Consider the following 25128-nt stretch of genomic DNA (forward strand, 5'->3'; position numbering starts at 1 on the left):
ATGAATGACTGGTTGGGTGGCGGTGGTGGTGTTGATGAAGCTTGTTTTGTCTCACTAATGGGGGTGTCGTGCACCCCCCGCTCATCGTTGTCATCATCATCATCTCCAAACCGAGTACCCCAAAGGGGGACACAGTTTGGTAGCCGAGTTGCCACGGCGGTTTTATTCCATTAGTTTTGGCTTTATAACAACCCTTGCTTCGCGCACAACAGGTTTTGAACTGTGTTTTTTTTTTTGCCCCACCGTATTTGATACTGTGTGCGACCGTAGTCCCCGTGCTCTGATGTAAATTGGGTCAGAAATCATGATGCATAGGGTGCCGATTTAAAATCAACTTTCCCGTTGTTTACATTTTAATTGCGGTTGAGTAGTGTGTGTTGTGGATGGTTGTAAGCGTAGTTATATCTTCAAGGAAATCAAAGGTTTAACGAATGCCCGCCAAATGTCAGACTTTTGTGTATGCTGCTCAGATTTGTTGAGAGAGAAAGAAACAAAAATCTGTTCTCATTGCAGCACGAGCAGTAGCTGTGGAATTAGGGCTCGTGCTAAAAAAAGTATAAAATGAGAGTTGTCCATAAACTCCAAAAAGTTTAATGCCAGTTCAAATATCTGCAAACAGGTGCAGGTTCAGAACGATTAAAGCAAGACCTTTTAATATTCCACGCAAATTTATAATTCTCAAAAGTTATAGCGCAATTTAAAAAAAAACATCTTCTCTCAAACTTAACGAGGCTTTACCATGAATCTACATGTCCGAAAAGTATTGCTTGGACTTTAAAGGCCAGGTCCTAGCTCTGAGAGTCGTTTATTGAGCTCACCTCTTTAAGGACAAACTCCAGCAGGTAAGGAGAAATCAATAAACTGCGGTGGTGACGGCATTGCGAATAGAACCGCCGTCGGCATTTTAAGCGACCTTACAGAACTGGAGTTTTGAGTTTTGAGATGTTAATTTGGAAGTTTGCCACCTTCCAAGAAGAGTCGTGCAATTCGGTCGGGGTGTGTGATCCTGTCTTATTATTTGGTCCTGTGCGTGCGTGTGGTTACCATCTGTGTGTGGGCACCGACTTGTAACTCGTTTGTGTGTTTATTTTTGTTATTTTTATACGTATTCTGCTACGTTGTGAGGGACTTTAATTGATGCCGGAGAAAACATATTATGGCTGATGATGAATCCTCACGCGGCTAAGAATGATTACTTCATAAGAACGGGATTTGCATTCTGAAATGGCACATTTTCCCGTCGCTTCTTCTCAACGTGACCCTCTTGAACACGCGTCATTACCGAATCGCCTTCCGTCTTTTAAGTTGCAAATGACCAAAAATCGGGTCGTTTGGTTAAGTGTTTATTATCTTGGTTTTAAGAATGCTTTTTTACGCTTCAGAAATGTCCAAATCTATTCATTGAAAACACGATCACCTAATTGCTTAAAGGAGCCCACCCTGCCAGACCGCTAATGGCTTAGTTGCTTGCATCAGCATGCAGTGCGTGTAAATGCGAGATTAATTTTGCCTGTTTCAATTTCACATCACGAGTGTGATCTGGCCGTGATTGAAGCGACTGAAGCTCTTCGCCGAAACATTTCAGAATGTGTGGTGGCTTTTCAGGGTGCCCTGCAATGGCAGCTGTTGGTTGAAAACATATTTATAGTGTCGCCAGTGTTTTTTTTTAGATTTTTAACTTGTGTATTTTACTGAGAGACTGTCATCGAACGATGTTATAACCATTACAAAAAAATGTAGATTTATTTGTTTTTGTACAAATCAGGGACGGGCTGTTCGAAAAACATAAAAAATATATACATGGATGCTATGTCGTGCATGCATTTATGGTTGGCATCAAAACAAGGGAAATGAAATGACACGGTCAAAGGAAAAATAACGTGCGAGTCAATTCTTTTTGGGACCAGTGGGATCGCTATAAGATTCATTAATTAACATTTTTGTTTGTTTTTACATTGTTCTCATGTGAGGTCTTGCCTCCTGTTGAGCGATGGCTTTGCGTCTGACCCCCCTGAGCACAAACAATGTTATGCAAGGAATAACGTAAGCTTCGATGACCAAAGTGGCAAGGGGTCTGCGATGCTCCCACACTGGGTCTAAATAATACACCAACAGCAGCCGCTTCGGAAGCACGTTATGCGGTGGACGCGCTGAGTAATGAGGGGCTGGGATGCAGTGATCATTCATTTACCGAATAATTGGAAACCGGTGTAATGAACTAGGTGCAGCTGTACAGACTGCACACGACACTTAAGGGTGGATCTGTAGAGCATTCATACCAGAGGATTCATATACAGAAGCATACCAACTTCTTCTTGAAAAATTTAGATGTTTTGGCGACAACAAGGAAGATGGTCGTCGTCATCCTGATTATTTTAACGACCGTGATTCTAATGATGTTCAGCATTCTCTTTGGTTCTATTCGGTAAAGTCACGTAGGTAAATAATAAAACAACAAAAATCACGACGTTTCGGCCACAACACAAGCGGCCTTCATCAGGTGAAGGGATCAGGCTGCCTCGAGGACAGCACTGGAGTGGAACACAGCCACGCTCAGACAACGACCTTTAAGCTGTGTGCGAAGAGTATGGATCCTTGCAGTCACGAAAACTTTAAATCTAGAAATGTTCAGCATTGCCAGCTGTCCTGGTTTTCCCAGGATCGTGTTCGTTTTGAGATTTCACTGTCCTGGGAAATCTCTCAATCCTCCCGGGGCATTGGAAGTCCTGGTTTTTGTCAGTCGCAGAATAATAATACTACACCACTCAATCTTGATTTGAAGCTTTCGTGACTGCAGGAATCCATACTCTTTGGTTCTTTCGGTAAAGTCACGTAGGTAGAAAATGAAATAAATCACGACGCTTGTGTTGCGCCCGAAACGTCGCGATTTATTTTAAGTAGATCTGACCTCTTATGGTATTGTGAGATATTCTCCCTATTCCCATGATATGTCCTGGTTTTTTGTACCTAAGAGGTGGCACCTCCGATTAGCACGGTTGGCGACGTACGATGCAAAAGAAGTTCAACATCCATACATACACAACAACCGTGATGATGACTTTGTTTACATCCTCAGTCAGATGACGAATTCCACCCGCTGACCCCACCTTGTTCCCACCTCGCTTCAGCGTTCCTTATTTAAGGCCATTGTAGCTAACTTTACGCATGTATTTATTACACTTGTTTACCCAGGAAAGCCGCACAGAGTCCCAAGACTCTTTTTCAGCAGGGCCCTGCCAAGTTTTTTGCAGTAAGGGGTAATGGTTTCCGTGTGTGACTTAGTTTCATAATTAATGATTTTGCTAATAATTTTTCTAATTGGACCATCACACTGGCGCACAATGGTCTAATCTACTTCGAAAGGTGTCACGACATCTCTTAACGTCCACTGTGAAACACTTTGTACACCCGCAGCATTAACCAGGGCAGGCTTTTGAGTACGAATCAGGTGGTGAACGCACAGTGCCACTGCCCCGATGGTGGTGGCGGGGAATTTCAGACTCAAGACGAATGTTGTCCCCCCTTGCAGTCAAGTAAATGTCTCGCTCGTTAAGGCCGCTGTTTCTCAATGTGTTACCGTGAGATTTCGTATTCCCAGCCCACCCTATGCAAACTTGCACAGGTATTGTGTGCATGCAGCATGTGCATCGCACGTCTCATCCATCACAGCCTACAGATTTGCACAACGATTCACGTGTCATACTTAAGGCTATAGGTTTCAGTGGGCACAGTCTTCAGCGTTTGTTTCCACTTAGAATATTTACTGCCCCACCCCTAGAAAAGGAGACAGGAACAGAGATGATAATCTCCGTAAAGACACATTTACGTATTGTGCCTAATTATTTTAGTTGGAAGTTGTGGAACTCAGGCCCAGTAATCACTTGCTGGCACAGTGGACATGCTTTATGACTGAACGTAAACAAAGCTAATAGCCGCAGGACATCTTCAAAGCTTAGTTGCTTAGGCGTGTTGCAAAAACAAATGCCACCGGACATCCAAGTAGAAATTAAGTTTATGCATACACCGCACATGTTCAGCACATAAACAACACAAACTCTAATAGCATATGTATGGTCTTTTTAAGAAAATGTTTTTCACGAGCAATTATAAAGTTCAACACTACATGTCAAAAGGCTGGTAGAATTATCATCATCACCGGATGCATTGGTCACTGAATTGACCCAGGTGAGACCTGGGCCTGGTTTAGATACGATTATCCACTGGTATGTATGACCAGGAATTTTACTCAAAGTTGTGAAAATCACAGTAGGAAGGATTTACGATGTTACCACTTTCTGCAAACACAGGTTGCTGGATTCAATTTTGTCACATTTCACAGTCCTGAAATTTTGATTTAAAGCTTTCGTGACTGCAGGGATTCATATTCTTGGTTCTTTCGATAAAGTCACGTAGAAGGGAAACAATAAAATAATAAAAATATAAAACAATAAAATTCTCACGACGTTTCGACTGCAACACAAGCAATCATCATCAGGTGTGAAAACCACAGCAAGAAAATTTGAAAAAGGTGGCGTTTTTTTTAACGTTAGCACCACGGAGAGCGATTTGGCAGTTTTTCAGATGGACGAGTCCATCTATGTTCGCAAAAGAGGAGGGGGGAGACGAAAATAATGGATGCGGTCTGAAAGCGACCGTAAGCGTGAACAATCAATTAAGACCCGAAATGGTTTATCAAATCCTTCCAATGATTGCTAAGCCAGAATCCATCTTCTTAGTTGAAATTGTCTCTGTGTTTGTATATGTCATCATGGATAAAATAAAATATAACAACAAAATTCAAGAATTACTCAACGATGGCAGCTATACAAAATAAAAAGAGATCCCACCAACAGCCTCATCATACAAACCAACAAAATCATTTCTGATTCAACCGCATTAATTTATGAAACCAAATAGTTCTCGTTGAAATCTTCTGCTGCCAGACCAAGATTATACGGCTTACCAAAAACACATAAAGTAGATACACCCCTTCGTCCCATCATCTCTACTATCAAATCCCCCACCTACAAACTGGCTCGTTTTCTGTCTGAAATCCTGCAGCCTTTCACTGGAAAAACCACCTCTGCGGTACAAAATTTCACTCACCTGGTATCGACAATCACGGGTATTTCCCTGTCCCCAGACGACTTGCTTGCCAGTTTTGATGTAGTTTCCTTATTCACCAAAGTTCCTGTACCTGACACCATCACATTCATTGAAAACTTGGTTCATCAATGACTAAACACTGAGGTACCCACCCTGGTGAGACACTGCTTAACCAATACATACTTCACTTGGAATGGAACTTTCTACAAACAAACTGAGGGCACCCCAATGGGCTTCCCCCTATCTCCGGTTGTAGCCAACATTTTCATGGAGAAATTTGAGACTGACGCCATTCAGACTGCCACTCTGTGCCCAACCTTATGGAAGAGGTACGTGGATGACACTTTTGTCATCTGGCCACTTGGCCGGCCTGCTCTAGACCAATTCTTCGACCACATCACTTCCATACACCCAGCCATCAGGTTTACCATGAAAGTCGAAAAAGATGGATGTCCTAATAAAAAAGAGACCTGATGGTTAAATGAGCCACTCTGTCTACAGGAAAGCTACCCATACGGATGCTTACCTGAAACCGGATTCCCACCACCATTCATCCCAGAAGAATTCCCTCATCAAGACTCTGCACCATAGAGCCCAATGCATATTCGACCAGGAACACATAGTCAGTGAACTCAAGCACGTACACCAAGCTCTTAAGGCTAATGGTTACTCCGACTACACAATCCGCAAAGCTATCACTCCAACCATGAAGAAGGACGCTTTTGAGCCTTTAAAAACCATCACTTTACCCTACATTGCGGGGATCACAAAAAAGATCTCCAAAATCTTGAATAAACACAAGATCCAGGTCCGATTCAACACATAACATTAAATCAGTGACCTAGTTCCGTCTGTAAAAGATGTGATTCCGGACATACAGTACCCTGGCGTCTACAAACTAAGTTGCCTCTGTGGTACTGGTTACATTGGAGAAACCAAACGACATGTCTCGGACCGCATTTGTGAACACAAAGCAGACCTAAAACACGGTAGGACCAACACCTCGGCGGTGGCAGATCACTGTTATAATTCAGTAGGCTCACATGACATTGACTTCTCCAAGACAGAGGTTCTTTGCAAGCCATCTGGCTACCATGAGAGATTCGTTCATGAGGCTATCCACATATACAAACACAGAGACAATTTCAACCGAGTAGATGGATTCTGGCTTAGCAATCATTGGAAGGATTTGATAAACCATTTCGGGTCTTAATTGATTGTTCACGCTTACGATGGCTTTCAGACCGCATCCATTATTTTCGTCTCCCCCTCCTCTTTTCCGAACATCGATGGACTCGTCCACCTGAATAACTGCCAAATCGCTCTCTGTGGTGTTAACGTTAAAAAAACCGCCACTCTTTTTCAAATTTTCTTGCTGTGGTTTTCACACCTGATGATGATTGCTTGTGTTGCAGTCGAAACGTTGTGAGAATTTTATTGTTTTATATTTTTATTATTTTATTGTTTCCCTTCTACGTGACTTTACCGAAAGAACCAAGAATATGAGTCGTGAAATTATTCAGCAGAGCGACACCGAGTGCTAGGACTCTTCCAGGAAGTTGTGAACTTATATATTTGGCCAAACACACCAAGTCTATGCATACGAGAGGACCCTATTCAACGGTCTGCACAGCATGGTACTTTTACCCATAAAATCTGTGATCCACCAAGCCCTGCCTTCTAAAATCTCTGAATTGCAGGCATGCACCACCGTGCCTGGGATTAAAATGACAAAATGACAACTGCATGTTTTGTTATCGGTGTGTGTAGTATTTGAATGTAAAAAAAAAAATCAACAATGCTAAGCAACATGATACCATAATTATGACCCAGCCCAAGCAGTTCCTGTAAATATTTGTAGAGTTAAATGTAGATTGATAGACTTATATGGCACACACACACACAGGTAATGCGTTTATCCGGTATTACACATACGCTTGTGCACACAGACATAAACACAGACAACACAGCTCAACCCACGCACACACGCAAAGCATGTGTAGCAATTACAGCCAGTAGCCTTATTCGACTTGTGAACACAAAGGTCCCCTATATAGCCTTCAACAGGCTGGTTAGGACAGTTGTCGTTCGCATGCACCTATTAAGGCTTGCACCTTACACACAGCAACAGATACTCATTTTAATGGTGAGTTGACCTCGGGAAGGTCTCAGGACCTGTTTAGATATTCGTCACCGATGTTGTCTGAGCGGGAATTAAACTCAGGTCGCCAGTTTTACAGTGCAGTGCGGTAAATACCACTCTACAGCTCCCAACTGTTTGTGTGTGCACGTGCACATGTATGTGTGCACGTGCACATGTATGTGTGCATGTGTATACATGCATGCACAAAAATACAGGTAGCTACAAATGTTATTCTGATGTCCTGAAGCGTTTGTGATAATCGTGGTTTTCTTCCAGTTAAACATTTTCTGGCCTCATGTCTCACTCACGATAGGGGAAAACAGGGGTGGGGGTACCTGGGTTGTGGGTTGGGTTGGCATAGAGGTAGGGAGGGCCTATGAGCAGTGGCGGGATGTTAACTACCTTGCATGTTATACAGGAGATCGTGGGTTTGAGCTCAAACGCTGACGCCTGTATATTTGGAGTTTGCATGTTCTCCCCGTGGTCGTGTGGATTTTTGTTTGGGTCCTCCGATTTAGAAAAATGAGAATCCACTTTGTTGATCTTTCAGTTGTGGCCAGATCGTTTATAAAAAAAGAGCTATATAGTTCAGTGGGCCTTACCTGGTAAAATAATTATTAGTTTAGCTTTTAAGAGGGGAAATATTAGAGCAAGGAGGCAATTCACTTTGAAAGGCATGGCTGATGATTAAAATATTACAATCTTGTCGAGGTGTAGGTGGTGCTGGAGGAGAAGAGAGGCTGATCCTCCAAGACATTTGGTAGCTTTTAAAGCGCGTATTGGTGCACAACGTGCACCAATACCACTCTCAGTTGGGTGCGCTGCATGCCAAATCATAGGCTCTGCTGGAACATTTAATATTACATAGACTTCAAACACCAGGCCAGGGTCGGGGCCTTTGATACAGATGCCTGTTTAGAAGTGCAATACTGTAGGAGGTTGGAGTTCCTTGTCAAGCTGTGGTCAAACATCATTGCAGCACTGAGCGAGAGGCTGGATTCAAGCCCCAGCTCCCCAGTTGGGTAGGATGGCCGTCGCACCTCCGATTAGCTAGAAAAATGGGTAAAGACGCTCCGTGAGAAGGTGTTGAGAAGTCTCGACATTTTTTTTCCAGAGGCTGCCGCCACCACGAACGACGTGTCGAGAAAGGATGCCTCACTGTGCCCTTGACGCTGATCACACATCTGGCGTTCTCTCATTTAAACGCTGCCCCATAAAAAGGCACATGTAAAAATAATAATAGCCGACTGCTGCTGTTGCATTATTAATAATTACAGCTTATTTAGCGCCTTTCATGAATTTCTAAAGGCTGTTTACATCCGTGAACAATGGGTCGGTTTGGATAAGAAGTTGCTAAGTTATAAATAGGAGATACCTTCTGAAAGAGAAATGTTTTTAGCCAGGACTCCCTGACAGCCTTTGGCAGAGAGTCACACAGTCCGGGTGCCACAGAAGTAAAGGCTCAGAGATCGCCCATGAGACTTGAGCTTTGTTCTGGGGATGCAGAGGAGAGATCCTTAATTGTGTATCTATAGTTCAATGGTATTGTGCAATTTTATTGAGGTACTGTGTTGGCGTGGTCTCAGACTGTTTTGTTGTTTTTGCTGCATTGCTCAAGCTTGATAAATTTAGTGACTTTCTTACCTGTTTCTCTATTTTGCACTTCTATGTTGTAACTTGCTGACCTGCCCATACTGGACATGTGTGAAAAAGAACTTCATACCTTATCAGATTCCTCCTCCAGTCTAAATAACGATTCTGATTCTGATCCAAGTCCCGTCGAACTGCGTGTTCTTGTTGAAACGTAGGGGCGCAGCAAATCCCGAATGTACGGGGGGTAAATTAACTGTGTATCAGCACACAGCTCGTCAAGTTTATGTTGTTTAACCAGTTGAGAACTCGAGAAACCAGGATGGGCCTCATTTACACGAGTTGTGTGTGTCACCGAATCGACAAAAGCAAAAACAAAGTACAGCTCATGAGCGAAAGCCATTGAAATGAAAACAAAAGCATCGGCAGCAGTGCACATGGCGCCTGTCCTGCCTGTGTCCAGTACAGGCAGGAACCGATGTATTCGCAACGTTTTTGCAGTGCCAATGTCTCCCTCTTGACCAAGCGACTCAACCTTGCGAGTGTGCCCTGCTGTTCCCCCCCCCCCCCCGTTTGTTTGTGCTGTCACAGGGGAAGGTGGCCATTGGCAAATAACCAATTCTTTGCATCGCCTGGGGGTCGAAGTATTGAGTCAGAAATTACATTCGGGATTGCGTAATAAACCCAGCAGTGATTACCACAGGGTTCCCGTCACTTTGGAGACTTAACTGAATTTCCAGTGGGCATGGTGCCACACCGCTCTGAGAAGGGACCAATGGAGCAAGTGGCACGTACAGCCCAGCGTACACTCATCTCCAGTGGTGACTGTCGATTTCAAAGATGTTTTCTCCACTTCGGAATTTTCCACAGCCTTGATGGAGAGGTCTCACGCTTTAAAGTTATCATAGAAATGCTTGCGGTGAAGATGTCTGTGCCATGACCGTGCGTCGTTGTGTCCGTGACGGATGCGCCCGCCCTTTAGGCCCTCGTTCATGGCTGGTGTCTTCCATGAAGGAGGGCCATAGACTAATATGTCACCCTTATTTAGTCTTTTTCCTCTTTGGGTCTGTGCCATGGACTAATGTGCTCAGTATTTTGTTATCTTTCCGTGTGCACTGCTGGTTGTGCTGTATCACAAACACAAAAAGGTGCCCATTATGGTTCGATCGTCTTGCGTTTATGTGCACTCTTCTTGGTCAGCTGCAGCTTTCGCGTTCGTCATCCTCCATACGCCATGAAATGTGCCCTATCTAGTGTCACCCGTGATGCCTCGGCTTGGCGCTTTGAGCCTAATATGTCTCCGCCGTTCCTTCAAACATTTAGGAACAAGTCCTGGAGTCAAGTTTTGAGGAATTAGTTTTGCCTCTTGAGTCATCGTCGTTGTCGTCGCACACACACTGCCGGTTTGTGCAATCGTTTGAACTTTGTGTTTATATGATGCGTAGCCAAACTGCGTTTAAATATAGGAATGGAAACTAATTTGAGCCGCCTGACGTTAGACGCTGCTCGCCTGTGGTGCGTTGCCAATGGAGGCTCTAAGGGTGATGCTCCATCCGCCTCTTTGCCTCTTTCTCAACTACCAGACTAACATTATTGACGGTCTTTATAGTATCTTTTTAAAGGGTGGGGTATGGACAGAAACATACCTGTGTGTTGTGACACCATTGGCTGGCGCTGTAACTATTCGCTGGCCCTCGCAATTCGATTAACAGGAACGATTCGGGATTGTGAGGTTTTGTCTTGTAAATCGATTCTTGTTATTTCTTCGTGGTTTGTTTTAGCACCTATGTTGGCTGTAGCAGTCACGAGAACCAATCGCATTCAACATGCACACGAATCTAAATCGATTCTTCCATCCAAGTGTGTTTTTTCTGAGTGTTCTTATGGGTCATTGTTTATTGAACTGATGTAACGTTACAGGATTATCATCAAACCGCTGTTGAATGAGCTCAGATTACAGTCTTGTTTCTGCTGTCCATCCGAAGAAAAGTATTTGTAAACATTTAAAGTAACAATAAACGAAACGCATTTGTCAATAACCCTGTGGCCTTAAAAGTAAAACAAAAAAAATAGTCAATTTGGGCAGTGGCCATTCTTCTATAAAGAAAAGGGCTTTTTTGTTACGTATACTTGTGTACCACTGCCAACACAGCATCACCAACTAATTTGTTAAATACAAAGTAGCTTTGACAATTATGGAAGCCATGATATACCATCGTCATAACATTAAAGAGGTATACCTAATGGTAGGCATACATTGATGTATATTTTTTACGGCAACTTTTTTGAGACGTCCTCTTGTCAGTCTATAGACTCAAACTTTCATGAGGGTAATATTAGATTTACTTTAATGCCGGTGGGGTAACCACTTCACAGGTGCAAGTCAGACCATCATCATCATCAGCAGCCACGATCTATCCACTGATCGATGAAGGCCTCCTCGCTCCATCATCACAAACCCTCACATTGTTGCGATGTCACCACCTCGCTCTTGCATCTGGTCGTTCTCTCGGACACGCTGTCTTCTTTGGCCGCCCGTCTCATTCTAACAACTTGCACTGCACAGCTCTGATTTATTTCTGCCTTGCCTCGGTCATTATATATTTAGCCGTGGCTCGACTGTCGTAATATTAGGGCCGTTGCCGTCCTCTTTGATGGGTGACCTGGCCTTGTTTTTACGGCTGACGCGCGGGAGAAGTTGCGCGTTCACTCTTGTTGACGGTGGCGTACAGCCAGGTGAAAACAAACGACCACAAAATATTTCTCAGCATTTTTTTAAAAATCTAATTAGTTTTTTTGGAAAACATTCATAAATTAAGCGACAACATTGAATGTCCTCATCTGTAAACATTGAACCTCTGCCAGGGAATATTTTCTTACTTCACAATTGAACAAAGTTTTATTTACGGAAATTAGTTTTTTCTTAGCAGTTTTTGGCTCTTACCGGTTATGCGTGGCGACACGAATGTTCTGTGTATACACTGGGCATGGGTCTACATGTGTTAATGTGGTTTGTCTGGCACGTGTGTGTGTGTATGTGTGCGTGCATTTGTGTCTGCACGGATTTGTCGTCTGCGTGCGTAGACTCCCTGTCGGCGTCGAGTGGCGACGCTAGCCCCTCCACGGGCTCCCTGCATCCCCACCCCCTGGTGCCGCCCCTCCAGAGCTCGCCGGGACCCAAGAGGCCTGGGAACACCCTCCGCAAGTGGCTGACCAGTCCTGTCCGCAGGTAACCGCGGCACACCTGCATAAGGGGGGGTTCAGACGGGTTACTCTCCTTTACAACTCCTCGCCTTCTTGTTCTTGTCGTACGTCTGCCGATGGAGATGCAGAGCAACAATTACGATCTCACATTCAGGTGGTCAAGCCAGACAATCACGGAGTGTATCATCGCTTTGATGTCTCTTTCGTATTTGTGGATCGGGCATTGCTTCATTATATATTCTGTGGTCTGTTTGGATGACCACATTTCAGAAGATTAGATTGAGTGTAGCCCATGTGTATATTTCTTGCAAATTATTCGAAACATTTTATAGTGTTTAATATGCTTTCAACTATTAAGAAAAGGAGAAGTAATGGGCATTGGCAGGACATGTCACAGAACATGCCACGAGAATTGATGGTGGCGGAAGATCAACAGTAGTGGTGGATTAGCAGCCATGAAATGGAACACGTCTGAGAGGACGTCCATCGGTGAGATAGAGCGATGATTTCATCTCAAGTGAAGGTGTTGGCTGGATTGCCGCATCGCATAACCGTGAGAGATGGCGTCAGCTGGAGGAGGCTTTATCCAGCTGCAGATTGATAATGGCTAATGATGATTATGGAGTAGATATTGGATAAAAAAATTTTATAAACTCATGTCCTCATGCTTTCAGATACTTTTGATAGGATGCTGACAATAGAAATGCTCTTAGGCTTTTTGCAAACACTGATAAGAAAATGCTGAAATAAAATAACATTAGCGCCGAGCATTTTCCGGAAATAAACTCCCAGGGCGGTGCATATAACAAACAACAAGAGATTAAACGATGATGACGCATTTTGCTTTATGCCCATTAGCACATTATCTGTACGTGTTCAGGCAAGGCAAGACACAGCACACGTGGCACACGTGAGCGTGCGTTTCCCTTGTCATATTAAGGCTGCGAAAGGCGCGGCGGCTGTGCTGTGGCGTCGAACACAGACACGGCTCACGCGCGTTTAGCATTGGTAATGAGAGCGACGGTGGAAGGCGCCGCAGCAACAGTCGTAACACTACTGCAGTGCGTTCCTGAGATTGCTATTCAGTTCCGGGTGCCAGTGATTGACCAATAATTATAATGGGTAGACCAAGTTGGCTGGACATTGTGCTGGCGGCCCATGTATTTCACCAGGATCACGGGGAGTGTTGGTTTGATTTTGTTCCAAATGGGACCTTTATCCTTGGAGATGTCCGCTTCTTGTGGGCCTCAGATTTCTGGTGTAAGAGTATTAGGAGCAGGGGCGGAGCCAGGATTTCAGGCCGGGGTGACATTCAACAAATGTTAATTTCAAGAATGATTAGAGAGTCAGGCTGTTGAACTAGACGCCATCGGTTGGCGACACGCTCTGACAATGCAGTTGCACGGAGTCTGCCAGACCGAGTGTCGTACACTTATACGTAGAATGTCACCCCTGTCACCCCACCCTGACTCCGCCCCTGATCAGGAGGGCCTCTTAGGCTAGCTATTATCAGGCCTCATCTTGTGGCCAATAGGGGCTTTCTACAAGGGTCATGAGGGTGTTTTTCTATCTTCCAATGAGATTGTCTGTGGCTTTTTGAAGGAGGTGCAGTTTATAAAGGGTCCATGTTGTAGGGAGTCTTGTTACCCCAGAGACCTACCCTTTAGTTCTGGATGCTTTGCGTGAAAAGTTTATCTGAGGCTCCACATCAGTTTTAAACATTTGAAACTATAACTTAAAAGTGGCATTGAATGAGCTGATTGGTGAGTACTTGTTTGAAACATCCACGCGCTAGGATACAATGGGAAACGGGCCCACGTTGTGCACTAATTTTTTTTAAGTGAAAAATGTAGGCGAATGGATTGGTCAATAATGCTGCATCAAATCGTCCACTCTTGGTTCTATAATTAAAACAATTATGCAAGTTATATTATTATTTCTTTTCGGCTAATGGGGCCACCAAAACTATACAAATAATGCAGATTGGTCACATTTCTGGGGGATTGCAGTGAATGATCACATGATTCTACAAAGTATATCTTCCCCACCGAGTGCCCCTTGCTGCTGTTCGTGCTCGTGCGTGTGCGTGCGCACGTGTGTGGGGAGCAGTGGCACAGCGGCTTGGCACGCTGCACTACGAACCCAGCAACACCATGCGCAACCGGCGGCGATTATCTCAACCAGTTCTGGACCTCCCCTAGGTCGACTCGGCCTCAAATGAGTACCTGGTGCGATGTGTAAACAGCAGCAATGGGGGAATCAAAGGCAGCCGGGCGTGGCATTGGCCACCCACCCCCTCGTGTGCCGTGACGGCCTTCAAAGTTGCTCGTTAACAGCACTTGCCCCAACAGTATATTTAAAGGCTACACGGGAAATGTGCGTACGGGCATGTGTGCAGGCTCAGCAGCGGCAAGGCGGAGGCCGGCTCGCACCAGACCAAGAAGCTGACGGCGCACAAGCACAACAAGAAGGGCGGCCGCAAGAGCGTGGACCTGGGGGCGGCGCGTGACACCGAGGATGGGGCGCTGGTCGCATCGTCCGCCACCCCGCTCGAAGACGCGCACGACGAGGTGAGGGGATTCTCGGCCCAAGTCGCCCGCCGACTTTGTTCAGCAGTCACGACTAAGCTCCTTGATGGGGCATTTGCCATTATCAAAGTCATCATTGGGCCTGTAATAATTATCCCCCTTGTGGGTCAATGAGTTGTTATGATTCGGGATTGCAATTCAAGCATACTTTGAAATGTATATGTTTCATGATAGAGTGCGGCCGCAGTGGCCCACTCAAATGAATTGCATACAACACGTAATAAAAAAAATTCTCAGTTATCAAACGCCTGATTTATTGCGGGTACTGTCAGCATAAGAATCGGTTTTAGTTGATGAATCGATGCTTCGTTAAAATACTGAGCCGTCATCGTCACCACTGGTACGTCATCCTTGTCATTCGTCAGTGTCCTGAGATGCAGTCTCATTGAGAAGCTTTGTGGATTCAAATTGTACTGTTTTTTTTAATTAAATCATCCACGGTAACGTGTTTTGGGATAGATCGCGTTAACGTGTCTGTACACCCACGTCCAACCACAACACATCCAATTGGTTAAGGTTTGTCGACACATTTACACTTACGCGATCGAACCCAAAAAACGTTATCATGATTAATATTGATCGCGGAAGGCCTACGTGTTAAACAAATCATCACCGTTATCATACATTGTGTTTGTTAGTGCCTTGCACAACAAACACCACCCCAAAGCGTGTCGGGTGGCTGCTGAGTGGGGCTAATGATGGAACACTATCTGCTGTAACATGGACGTTAACAGCCCTGCTGCAACAGATCACTCTGTCTCTGCGTAAAAAATATTGACGAATGTGTTGAGCTCTCTATTTTGTGTGTCATAGTGTAAAACCCAAACTATAATTTAGTTTTTTTACCTGTGGGATTACCATGTTCCAGATCTTAACAAAAAATATGGTGCGTTTTCAGTAGGGCCCACACCTAGATGAATATAAGACATTGATTCATTGAGGTGGGCGTCTGCCACCGCCCTTGGTGATTTCCCCAGAGGTTCGGAGTAGCCCTTTTGTGGCCTCCGGCGTTCTGTGCCGTGGGTCTTGGCGAGCGCGTTTGTCACCCGTGTTAATCGCCACACACGCCGGCTCCATGGGAGCGTTATCCAACCTTCGCAGGGTTATGCGTATTTTGGCGGGTACTGTGGAGCACCTCTGGAATCGGTGAATTGCGCGGACCTTCGTGATTCGCCCAGCGGCAAATTTACTATTCGGATGGTAATAGGGCTCTACAACAATAAGGCTGCTGATTTATACGTGTGGGTTTAAAAATTGTGTTAACCCTGCTGTACGTGTGGGATTTCATTCGATGCTCTGGATTTCATCTTCACACAAACATTTGCCGATAAAACGAAGTATTGACATTTGAAGTAGAAAGCCTCCAAAAAAAGTATTAAGGTTTTATTGGATAAATAAATTACATAATTATAGTTATTATTGGTGTGTGTGCATTTCGGTAATGGTGGCGTGTGGTCATCCTACTGTGCTATGAATCCAGCATCCTGAATTTTAATCTCGGCCATGGCCAACATCAATGGTGATTCGTTGAAGATGTCCTGGGCTACCCCTAGGGCGACTCAGCCTTAAATCAAACTTCACATATATACACAATTTGGGCATAAAATGCATTACAAAGTGCTTTGCACAACAAATAAAAGGCGACTATCAACAATAAAAAATAAGGGTAATGCGTTAAAAAAGACGTAACATTACAATGAACTAAAAGTATAATACAAAGCATAATAATCATGGCATCCTTATGAAAAGCCAATCTAAAAAGGTGTGTTTTAAGATGTCGTTTAAAAACATTCACTGATCATAATGCCCTCAGACGAGCCATCAGTATGCAAATGTGAGCAATGAGGAGACAGGCATCCGGATCTGTTCCTGGTCACACCACTTTCTTGTGCGCTGTGCCAGCCTACATAGGTCCTCGGTAACGGCACTTGCCCCACATTTTCTGTCTAGGCTATACGGGGGACATTTGTCTTTGTTTGTGCGCGGCAGCGCGTGCGCCGTGACGGCTCTGGAAGCGGCACGCTGTCCAAGTCGTCGTCGTCCGGCATGCAGAGCTGCGGCGAGGAGGAGGGTGAGGAGGTGGCGGAAGTACTGCCCCTCCCGCCGCCCATGCAGATCCAGCAGCACAGCCTCCTGCAGGCCGAGCGCGCTGACGACAAGGTAAGCCCCGCCCGCCCATCGCTTGGCGAACGGCTTCAACGCCGCCCACGCTTGCTCCTTCCCGCTCACCGGTTGAGCCCGGTCCACACGTGTCTTTTACACAGAGCGACTCGCGGAGTGACCGTCGCCGTGAACTTCGCTCCATCATCGCGCCGTGACCCTTGCTCGCAAATGTCCACGGCACGATAAGGGTGCGTTGCCTTGTCAACGTGCCAATCGGAGATGACTATATGGCGTCTTATCAGGCCCGATGCCTCGTCTCGAGGAAAGCGCTCGATCTCTCGGGGAGTGATGTCCAAGGAATTGCGTCACATCCATTTCAACCAATTCTGCTCCGGGATTGCTCAATTGTCTCGCGGCATGGTTCGCAGTAAACCGCTGGTTCAGTCGGGCGACGATCGAATTGCCCTTTGACCACTCCGTGTCGCTTTTGTAAAAAAAAAAAAACACACGGGTGGATCGAGCGTTAAGCTTACCGCTTGCCAGCCTCACCTGCGCCGTCGACGACGAAAAGGTGAGTGCGGTTCGCACTTGAACGCTCACCAGCCTTCGGCCACGCCTCGCGACAACTTCACGCTCCAAACGCTCACCGCGCACTCTCCAGCTCTTGCTTTAGAGAAATCTTGCCGTGTGCGACGAGGTGAGCACGGTTTCCCGCTCGGCACTTGGCAATATGACACCACCGTTGTTCGGCGTCGCAGAACACCTTGGCAACTGTTGACCGCTTTCCGCTGAGCACATAGCACACCTACTGTGGCCGCTGCACACCAACCCCTCACCGACGGCTGAGCTGCTCCTCCATCCCTGCCCTGCGTGCCATTGACCGCTTACTTGCCAACCCACCCGCCGCTGCTCGTGTTGTATGGTGCCATTGTTATAAGAGAGCCAGCCCTCTTGCGCGATTACCAACATTGCTTTCAAAGTGTAGCCTCCGTGCCTTGCTCGCATTAATCGCTGCTTATCAAAACACACGACACTCGCTAACTCTGAAACAGCTTATGTCGCTGTCGGTTGCAATAAAAACGCTCTTTTGCGCGCGCGTATACACGTACGTGCCTGTGCATCTGAGCAGCATGCACAGCTGCTGGTTTGTTATGTTAACATTATTTTTTCTTTTTTTTTGTTCCCATTCCATTAGTTTTCCTTTTGTCGTGATCCTTAGATCTTTTATCCCTCCCCACAAGCTGCAATAGCAATCCCCCCCCCCCCCACCCTTACCCTCACCAGCACCTATCCACTGTCCACTTTCCCTCCGGGCAATGGCATTATCGTTGTAGCGAAGCTCAAGTTTCTCTCTCTCTCTTGAGTATTAAGTACCCTAAAAGACTCGACATTTTATTATGCGCAATAGCTTGTAAAACAAAAATAGGTATCAGCCTAATTGGAAATACATGTACGTGCTGACACTTTTGGCCCTAACACCCTTGAACCCCCAAAAAGAACAATAGGCATTTTTTGCGCGACACTTCTAATGTGAGTTTTGCAAAACAGAAATTACCATTGTGCCGCAAGTGGCCTCGCTCCACCGTTATCGAAGCCACAGTCTTCAAATGGTTGGGGGCGGCGTACACCGCAGGCCTTGATGTTCGGGATACAATTTGACACGTGCTTTGCATGGGCGGCCTCTGCGGCTCATGCTCGCCGAAAAAAAAATACCGACTCACATTCGTGCTCGTGAGTGAATGTAATCGCGGTCATATCGGGGTCCTCACCCCCTGTACGTTGTGTTCTAAGGGATCTTTCCGGTTTTGTATATCATTTATGGATATAGCACCCCCGATGAGCACGGTTGGCTACGTACGGTGCAAAAGAAGTTCAACAAAGGAGTTCAACATATATAAATAGCACGTCAATGAGAAATTTGGTGATGTCGGGTTTTTTTATTCGTGATCTTTTTACGGTTAGCTAACGTATGTCTTGTAAATCTATCGCAGGGTCGATTGAGGCAGGTACAATGAACGATTCGGAGAGGCGTGTATTTCAGTATTAAACTAAACGCCCAATCATTTATAATTTTCACCACTTTTTACTCGTTTGGGGTCCTGTGTTGGCTCTGCGCACGAAGCGCATACCCCATAGATCCTGCCCGCTGCCTTAGCGTAGTGTCCTGTCGGTGCGCTGCCGCACGGATGGCTATCCCTACCACCCCGTTCTATCATGCCGCCGTGCACACCGCGAGCTCCGCTGACCTTTCATAGCGCAGCGTCCCGCGCATCGCTAGAGCTGCTGCTGCTGCTGCTTTTTACCCTCTCCAAATGCGATCCCCCACATTTGCCTTCTCCAAACCACCCAGCCTGCTCACATCCCTACCACCGAGGAGGCACCCCCTCCCTCTCTTGGCCGAGCGTCATCGTCTCACTCCCAGCCCTGCCGCCTACCCCTGGGCTAGTCAGTGCCTTCGTGCTCCGCACAGTCGCTGCACGCTCCCCTCACCCCTCGACCCCTGTCCAGTCAGTGCTTGTGTCCTACCTCCAGCCACTCCCCCCATCTCCCTGCCGTCAGTGCCTGTATGCGGAGCATCCCCTGCAGGTGAGCACTGGCTGCCTCGGGTGCGGACTCGATCAGCTGCGAGGCTAACCGACGCACTCCCCGTCTCTTTAGCGAGCAGCCATGCGCGCGCTGCTACCGGTCGCACGCACGCACGCACGAGTGTACACGCTCGAAAGTGCAGCTAGGCACACGTGCATGCAGGTACGTACATGTGCACGTACATTTGCACGCATGCACCGGCCCATGCACGTGCAGGCCCGCACGTGTGCTCATCTCTTCATATGTCCCTTTACGCAAAGATTCAGAACTCTGGCGTGAGCGCCGATAGCAAATGGGACAAGGCAGATTGTTTCCTGGCCAGGCCGTACTCAAGTTGCTTCAATCCATCCGATGCTTCACTATATAGATGCAGCGGATCAGCACAGGTGCCCCGTTACTGCTACCCACTCGGCTTCTAACAATTCACACCCCCTCCCCCCCCTCAATGCAATGAATTGCCAAGATGAGTTGCATAGTTTCCCGTTTCTCTCCCAGTGTATGCCACTCTTATCGTATCAACCCCTTATTTTCCCGACGTAGGGTAGTTGGCCTAAACATCACAATCTTACCACCTTTCTTATTCATGGGAGTACAGTTTAACGTAACGCGTTGTTCATCATGTAACATTTACTGAAAACAACACCTTAACTCTCGTACAATTAACTGGCACAGTGTGGGGAGGTCTTCATCTCGTAATATGTTGAGAATAGGTTGAATATTGCTATTAATTCGTCATGTACCCCAGCGATAATCCACACAACCCAGGGAAAAACGAGGCCCAATCCTCGTTAAGTTCTATCCAGTTAGTTGAACATTTAGGCTTTCGTGACCAATGTTATCTATAATATATTTTTTTTATTTAAGATCATAACAGGAGTATTTCTCCACAACTCTGGATGTCACCTGATGATGATGGTTGTAATTACCGGCGAAAGGTCATACCCAAATTGTAAATGTTGTGGGTTTACTCAAACACACCGGTGTGCTGAATTAGTCACGAATTGGCACGTTTTGTTTACGTGACAAACGTTACCAATTGGCTGTGTCGAGTTGTGGCCGGTTTGACGACACATTCCCATCCGGTTGTCTGCCCGTTCGTTCACCTCCGAGAACATCACCGAGGCTTTGCATCCACGCAGCTGTCTCGGAGGCGAGTGAAAGCACCCTGTGCTTGACGAGGTGACTGGTCGTCGCTTGATTGCGCAAGTCCCCATTTCGCAGGGTTTATGATAGGGGGACACCTCCAGGTCCATTTAGACATTGTCCTGTTAAAACATACGGGGAGTGGTCTGTGAAAGGGCAATGGCTCTGTAATTAAATCAAACCTTCGTGGGCTGACAAAGCAGTTGGCCTCTATGCTGCTGCAATGTAAACAACAGAGTGCGACGTTCATCATCATCATCAGTCCATGATCTATCCACTACTGGATGAAGGCATCCGCACGCCATGGCTATTTCCCAATGATTTGATATGCAATGCTCCATCTTGCTCCTGTACAATTAAGCTTTTATAGTGTGAACTGCTATCAATATCAGCAAGCTAATACTAAGCAATTTCCATTAATCGACCCCCTCACCAGACGAACACCAACTAACCTCACCCCTATATCAGGATCCCAGCCCTCCAGCGTCGCCTCCCACGCATGTCATCCAACCACTCTCTAGCTCCTGTTGCTGGTCTGCTACCCCACCCCGGGCCCTACTTGGCTGCCCAGCCACTCCTCTTGTGTCTTGGTGGGGGGTGGGGTCACCGGCACGGGGTGGAGGTGATATTGGTGGGGGGTCATTCAGGGCCGTGGCACCACGCAACGCTTGACAAACGCCACTCCCATCAGTGACAGCACCGCTCCCATTCCGAGCACGCGTATAATAGTGCACAATAGGCCTAAATCGGTATTCAAGTACGTGCGTGCGTTGTATCCCGTTTCTCCTGTGTAGTATACACATGCACGATTACAACGGTGTACACGGACACCGATGTGTCGCCGTGTCCTTTGCGCACACTTGGGCCACACCTGTTTACAGCTGCTGCTTCTGCTGCAAATTTTCGCGCACATGCAAGGACATCTGCCGAGAAGGCAGCTCAGCTTCCTGTTCCATGCGGGAGTCTACCTGCTGCGCGTTATTACCCGGGATTTGCGTTCACCCCCCAATATCCGGAGTGGTGCCCTTGGTGGACATTACCGAAATGCTTAAAGGTGGTGTTCGGAACAGAAAGGTCGAAGCAAGCGATGAATCTGTTTTTGCAGGACTTCACATTTAAATGGTTTCATTTGATTGTTGTCCACCGCCAATGTTGATATTTATCATGCAGTAGTAGGTAAGTCAAGGTTTAGAGAGGTCTACCATGTGTGCCGTACTCTGTAATGTTTTGGACACGTTATCCATGCCACACGTGCATCAAATGCTTGCACGCCTTCTATTGACGTCACCCGGCTCTGCGTAGTTGCCAAGTGTGTGTGTGATGTGTGTGCCGTGACCGGTGTGTGAGCAGATTGTATGTTGTGTATATTGTGCGAGTATAGTGTATGCTGTGTTTATGCTGTGTTGCTGTTTGTTGTGCTGTGCCTGCTGGGCGGGCCACTGTTTATTAAACTCTGCGTTCCTTGTTCTTACTCTTAAGTGCTTTGCGTACTTCTGTACTTTGTACGAACCCTGTAAGCACCGACTGTCGCTCTCCCCCCCCCCCCACCCACCCGAATTTCCTCGCACCGCTGGCCTACGCCCGTCTCGGCACCACTTTTGACCGTGCGTTTTCCGCTGCCCGTTGCGTATTCACGCTGATGCTGTTGCGTGCCCCGGGAGCGCCGTCACGTCCTTACTCTACGCTCTCCCCCCCCCGCCCCTGACTCCTTTACCCCCCCTCCTCCTTTCCTCTCCTGCTTGAACCTCGGAAGCCGGCGTCCCTGCTGGCTACGCGTGTCGGTGCTTCCGAAATCCCGACCACGGCCGAGCTGGTCAGTGCCATTGAGAACCTCGTCAAGAGCAAGATGGTGAGCGATGCTTGTCTCCCCCCCCCCCCCCCGCACGTGCGACTGCTTGTGTATGGGAAGCTGTTGTGGACTGGTTTGTTTACTGTGCTATAAACCCCATTTGACCTGAGTTCCATTCCCACTCGAGACCAATAACTGGCGAATATTTGAACCGGTCCTAGGCCTTCTTTTGTTCGACTAAGTCTTAGATGCGTACCTGGTGCAGTGTATAAACGTCAGCTTTTGGGGAGACAAAGGTGGCCATGTTTGGTCTTTGCCATCTGCATCCTTGTGTGTTATTCTGGCCTTAATAGGTGTTTACTTACAGCGCTGGCCTCAAGTCTGTTAAAGGTTTTATGGGGTCTTTGTTCATGTATTTGTATGTGTCGATGCCTTCGTGCTCTGCGTTGCTTAGATGCAAACGTTGCGAGCTCTGAAAACCCTTGCACATTTGACGACAGTGTTTTCTGCACATTTGTATTGTAAATTGTGGTAGGATTGTTTTTAACTAACCGGATATTTCCAAATGACTCTTCATTGGCATCTGGGTTGCAGATGATTGGATGCTCACGTTGCAGATAGCGACGGAGCTGGTGGTCATGGCTGTGATTGTGAATGAACTATCATTGTAGCTATTGCAGTTGCAATAATGAACCGTGGCGATGGTGATTGTACATTTTAGTGAATTACAATGTGCAAAAGTCATAACATTAATCATTGTCATTGTGATATTGATCATGAATTATACGTTGTTTTTGACGTATAATTGTGGTCATTATTGTGACTGTGGAAAGTAATTGTAAATCGTAGCGATTTGGGATGCATGATTGTAATTACGATTCTATATTTTGGTGATGATTTTGAATTGTAGCTTCGATGTGGCTACGGGTGGGAATTGTTGCTGTGCCCGTTATTTATTTATTTGTGCTCATGAGTTGTACTCTTTGGTTATTTCGGTAAAGTCACGTAGGTATAAAATAAAACAAATTAAATTATGATGTTTCGATTGCAACACAAGCAATCATCATCAGGTGGGAAAACCACAGCAATATTTTTTGCTGAAATTTGTTTTATTTTATTTGATGCCTACGTCACTTTACCGAAAGAACCAAAGAGTATGGATCCATGCAGCCACGAAAACTTCAAATCTAGACTCGTGAGTTGTGTAATTCTTTTTACGATGGGTGGTTATGATCACTGTGACGATGATCGCAACAGCAAATCTGTGTTCATGATCACAGTGCTTAAATCGGGATGTGCTCTGACGCCGAGTGATCGTGAATGCGCGTTTGCGGTTCTTGCCGTCTTCGTGGCCGCAGGCGCTAGACGAGCGTCCGTGCTCCTTGCCGGTCGGGGAGAGCAGCAGCCCGACGGTGACGTCATCTGACGGTTCGGCGCTCGCCCCTTCGTCCTCCTCGCCGGCCGACGAGCCCGACGAACGCCGCGCCGGCACGCTCCGACGCAGGCAGTGAGCCGCCACCACCGTCGTCGCCACGCCCGCGGCACGACCGGCACACGCACACCTCCATACACCGCACAGCCAGATACACACCCGTTCATCTACACAGCCACCTCCGCACAGCCGGATACAAAGACTCCCCTGTTTCACGCGAACACTACCGCTCCCCACACAGCCGGATACACACTCCCTAGATTATACACCACACGACCATTATGCACCTACCAGGTAAACCGCACAGCCGATATACACTGCCCCGGTACACCGCATCGCCAAATACACTTGTCCCTAGATTCACCACAAAGTCGATACACACTAGATACACAACTCAACCAATTCAGTGTACAGCAAGAAAGCTGCTTTACACTGGATTAGTTGCTTGTATGAAGAGCCAGTGTGCTTTCCAACGTTGCTTGGGTCTGCTTGGGTCGACGGTTGGATTCCTGCGCTAGCCGCCGGGTTTAGTTTTTAAAGTGCAGTCCCTGGCTCTAAAGTGGTTGCTTCAGACCCTGCAACGTTGCCACCTTTCGCCACATGTAAACCAACGTTTGTCAGTGTCGCTGGCCAATCCCAGATTTCAAAAAAATCGAAAGCTCAATATCCCCTTTGTAAGTAGCATGGCTGGAGACTCCCCTGTAAAGAGATAATGGTCTCTCGCTTGCTTACGGGACATTCATCCGGCTGTCTCTCATGTACAAGACAAACTGACTCTTGATGGGCTTTCGTGTGTGTAAATAGAGCACATCAATCCAATTCTGCCGTGTGAAGGAGATAATGAGTCTCAATGGGCTTTGTTCCAGCTTAATTAAAGGATATCCATCATATCAAAGACCACCCTCTCTGCCTTATGCAACTGGCACTGTTTGTGCATATTATGTTTTGTGTGCACTCTGGTACTCACCTCATCGCTTGTGTGTGGATGTGTACGCATATGTACGTGTATGCGTGTGTGTATCTGTGTGTGTGTATCTGTGTGTGGATGTGCGCACGTGTGTGTTTGTGTGTTTTGGGGAATGGTAGTGCAACGGTTAGCGTGCTGCACTACGAACTCGGCAACCCGAGCTCGATTCCCACTCAAAACCAGTGACGATTATCTGAACCGGTTCTGATGCGGTGTATAAACATCACCACGAGGGAGACAAAGGCGGCCGGGTGTGGTGTTGGCCACCCACCCCCTCATGTGCCGTGTTGGCCCTTCATAGGTGCTGCTCGCTAACAGCATTTTCCCCAACAGTCTGTTAAGGCTATATGGGGGATCTTTGTCTTTGCGCGCTCAGGTACGTGTTTCAGGAGCTGGTGGAAACAGAGCGAGACTACGTGCGTGACCTGGGCTACGTGGTGGAGGTGAGAGATCTCCGTCCCTCGCGCCCCTCTGCAT

General features: G+C 46.7%; 1 protein-coding gene across 5 annotated transcripts in view; it reads left to right on the forward strand.

Annotated features, from left to right (window-relative positions):
• The window catches only part of LOC116937906 (triple functional domain protein), a 197184-nt gene that overhangs the window by 140807 nt on the left and 31249 nt on the right, over window positions 1-25128 (forward strand). For 4 of the 5 annotated variants that reach the window (XM_032945036.2, XM_032945050.2, XM_032945044.2 and 1 more), the window contains exons 37-42: window positions 11924-12068; window positions 14442-14613; window positions 16621-16791; window positions 22217-22312; window positions 23611-23759; window positions 25028-25094. In XM_032945036.2, coding sequence (XP_032800927.2) covers window positions 11924-12068; window positions 14442-14613; window positions 16621-16791; window positions 22217-22312; window positions 23611-23759; window positions 25028-25094 — 800 coding nt within the window. Of the gene's footprint in view, window positions 1-11923; window positions 12069-14441; window positions 14614-16620; window positions 16792-17929; window positions 18954-22216; window positions 22313-23610; window positions 23760-25027; window positions 25095-25128 lie in introns of those variants that run through there. The other variant, XM_076060162.1, reaches the window with a different exon arrangement.

Source organism: Petromyzon marinus, chromosome 4 (genome assembly GCF_048934315.1).
Source record: "Petromyzon marinus isolate PM22_M1 ecotype Great Lakes invasive population chromosome 4, UKy_Petmar_22M1.pri1.0, whole genome shotgun sequence".
In the NCBI taxonomy this organism is placed as follows: Eukaryota; Metazoa; Chordata; class Hyperoartia; order Petromyzontiformes; family Petromyzontidae; genus Petromyzon; species Petromyzon marinus.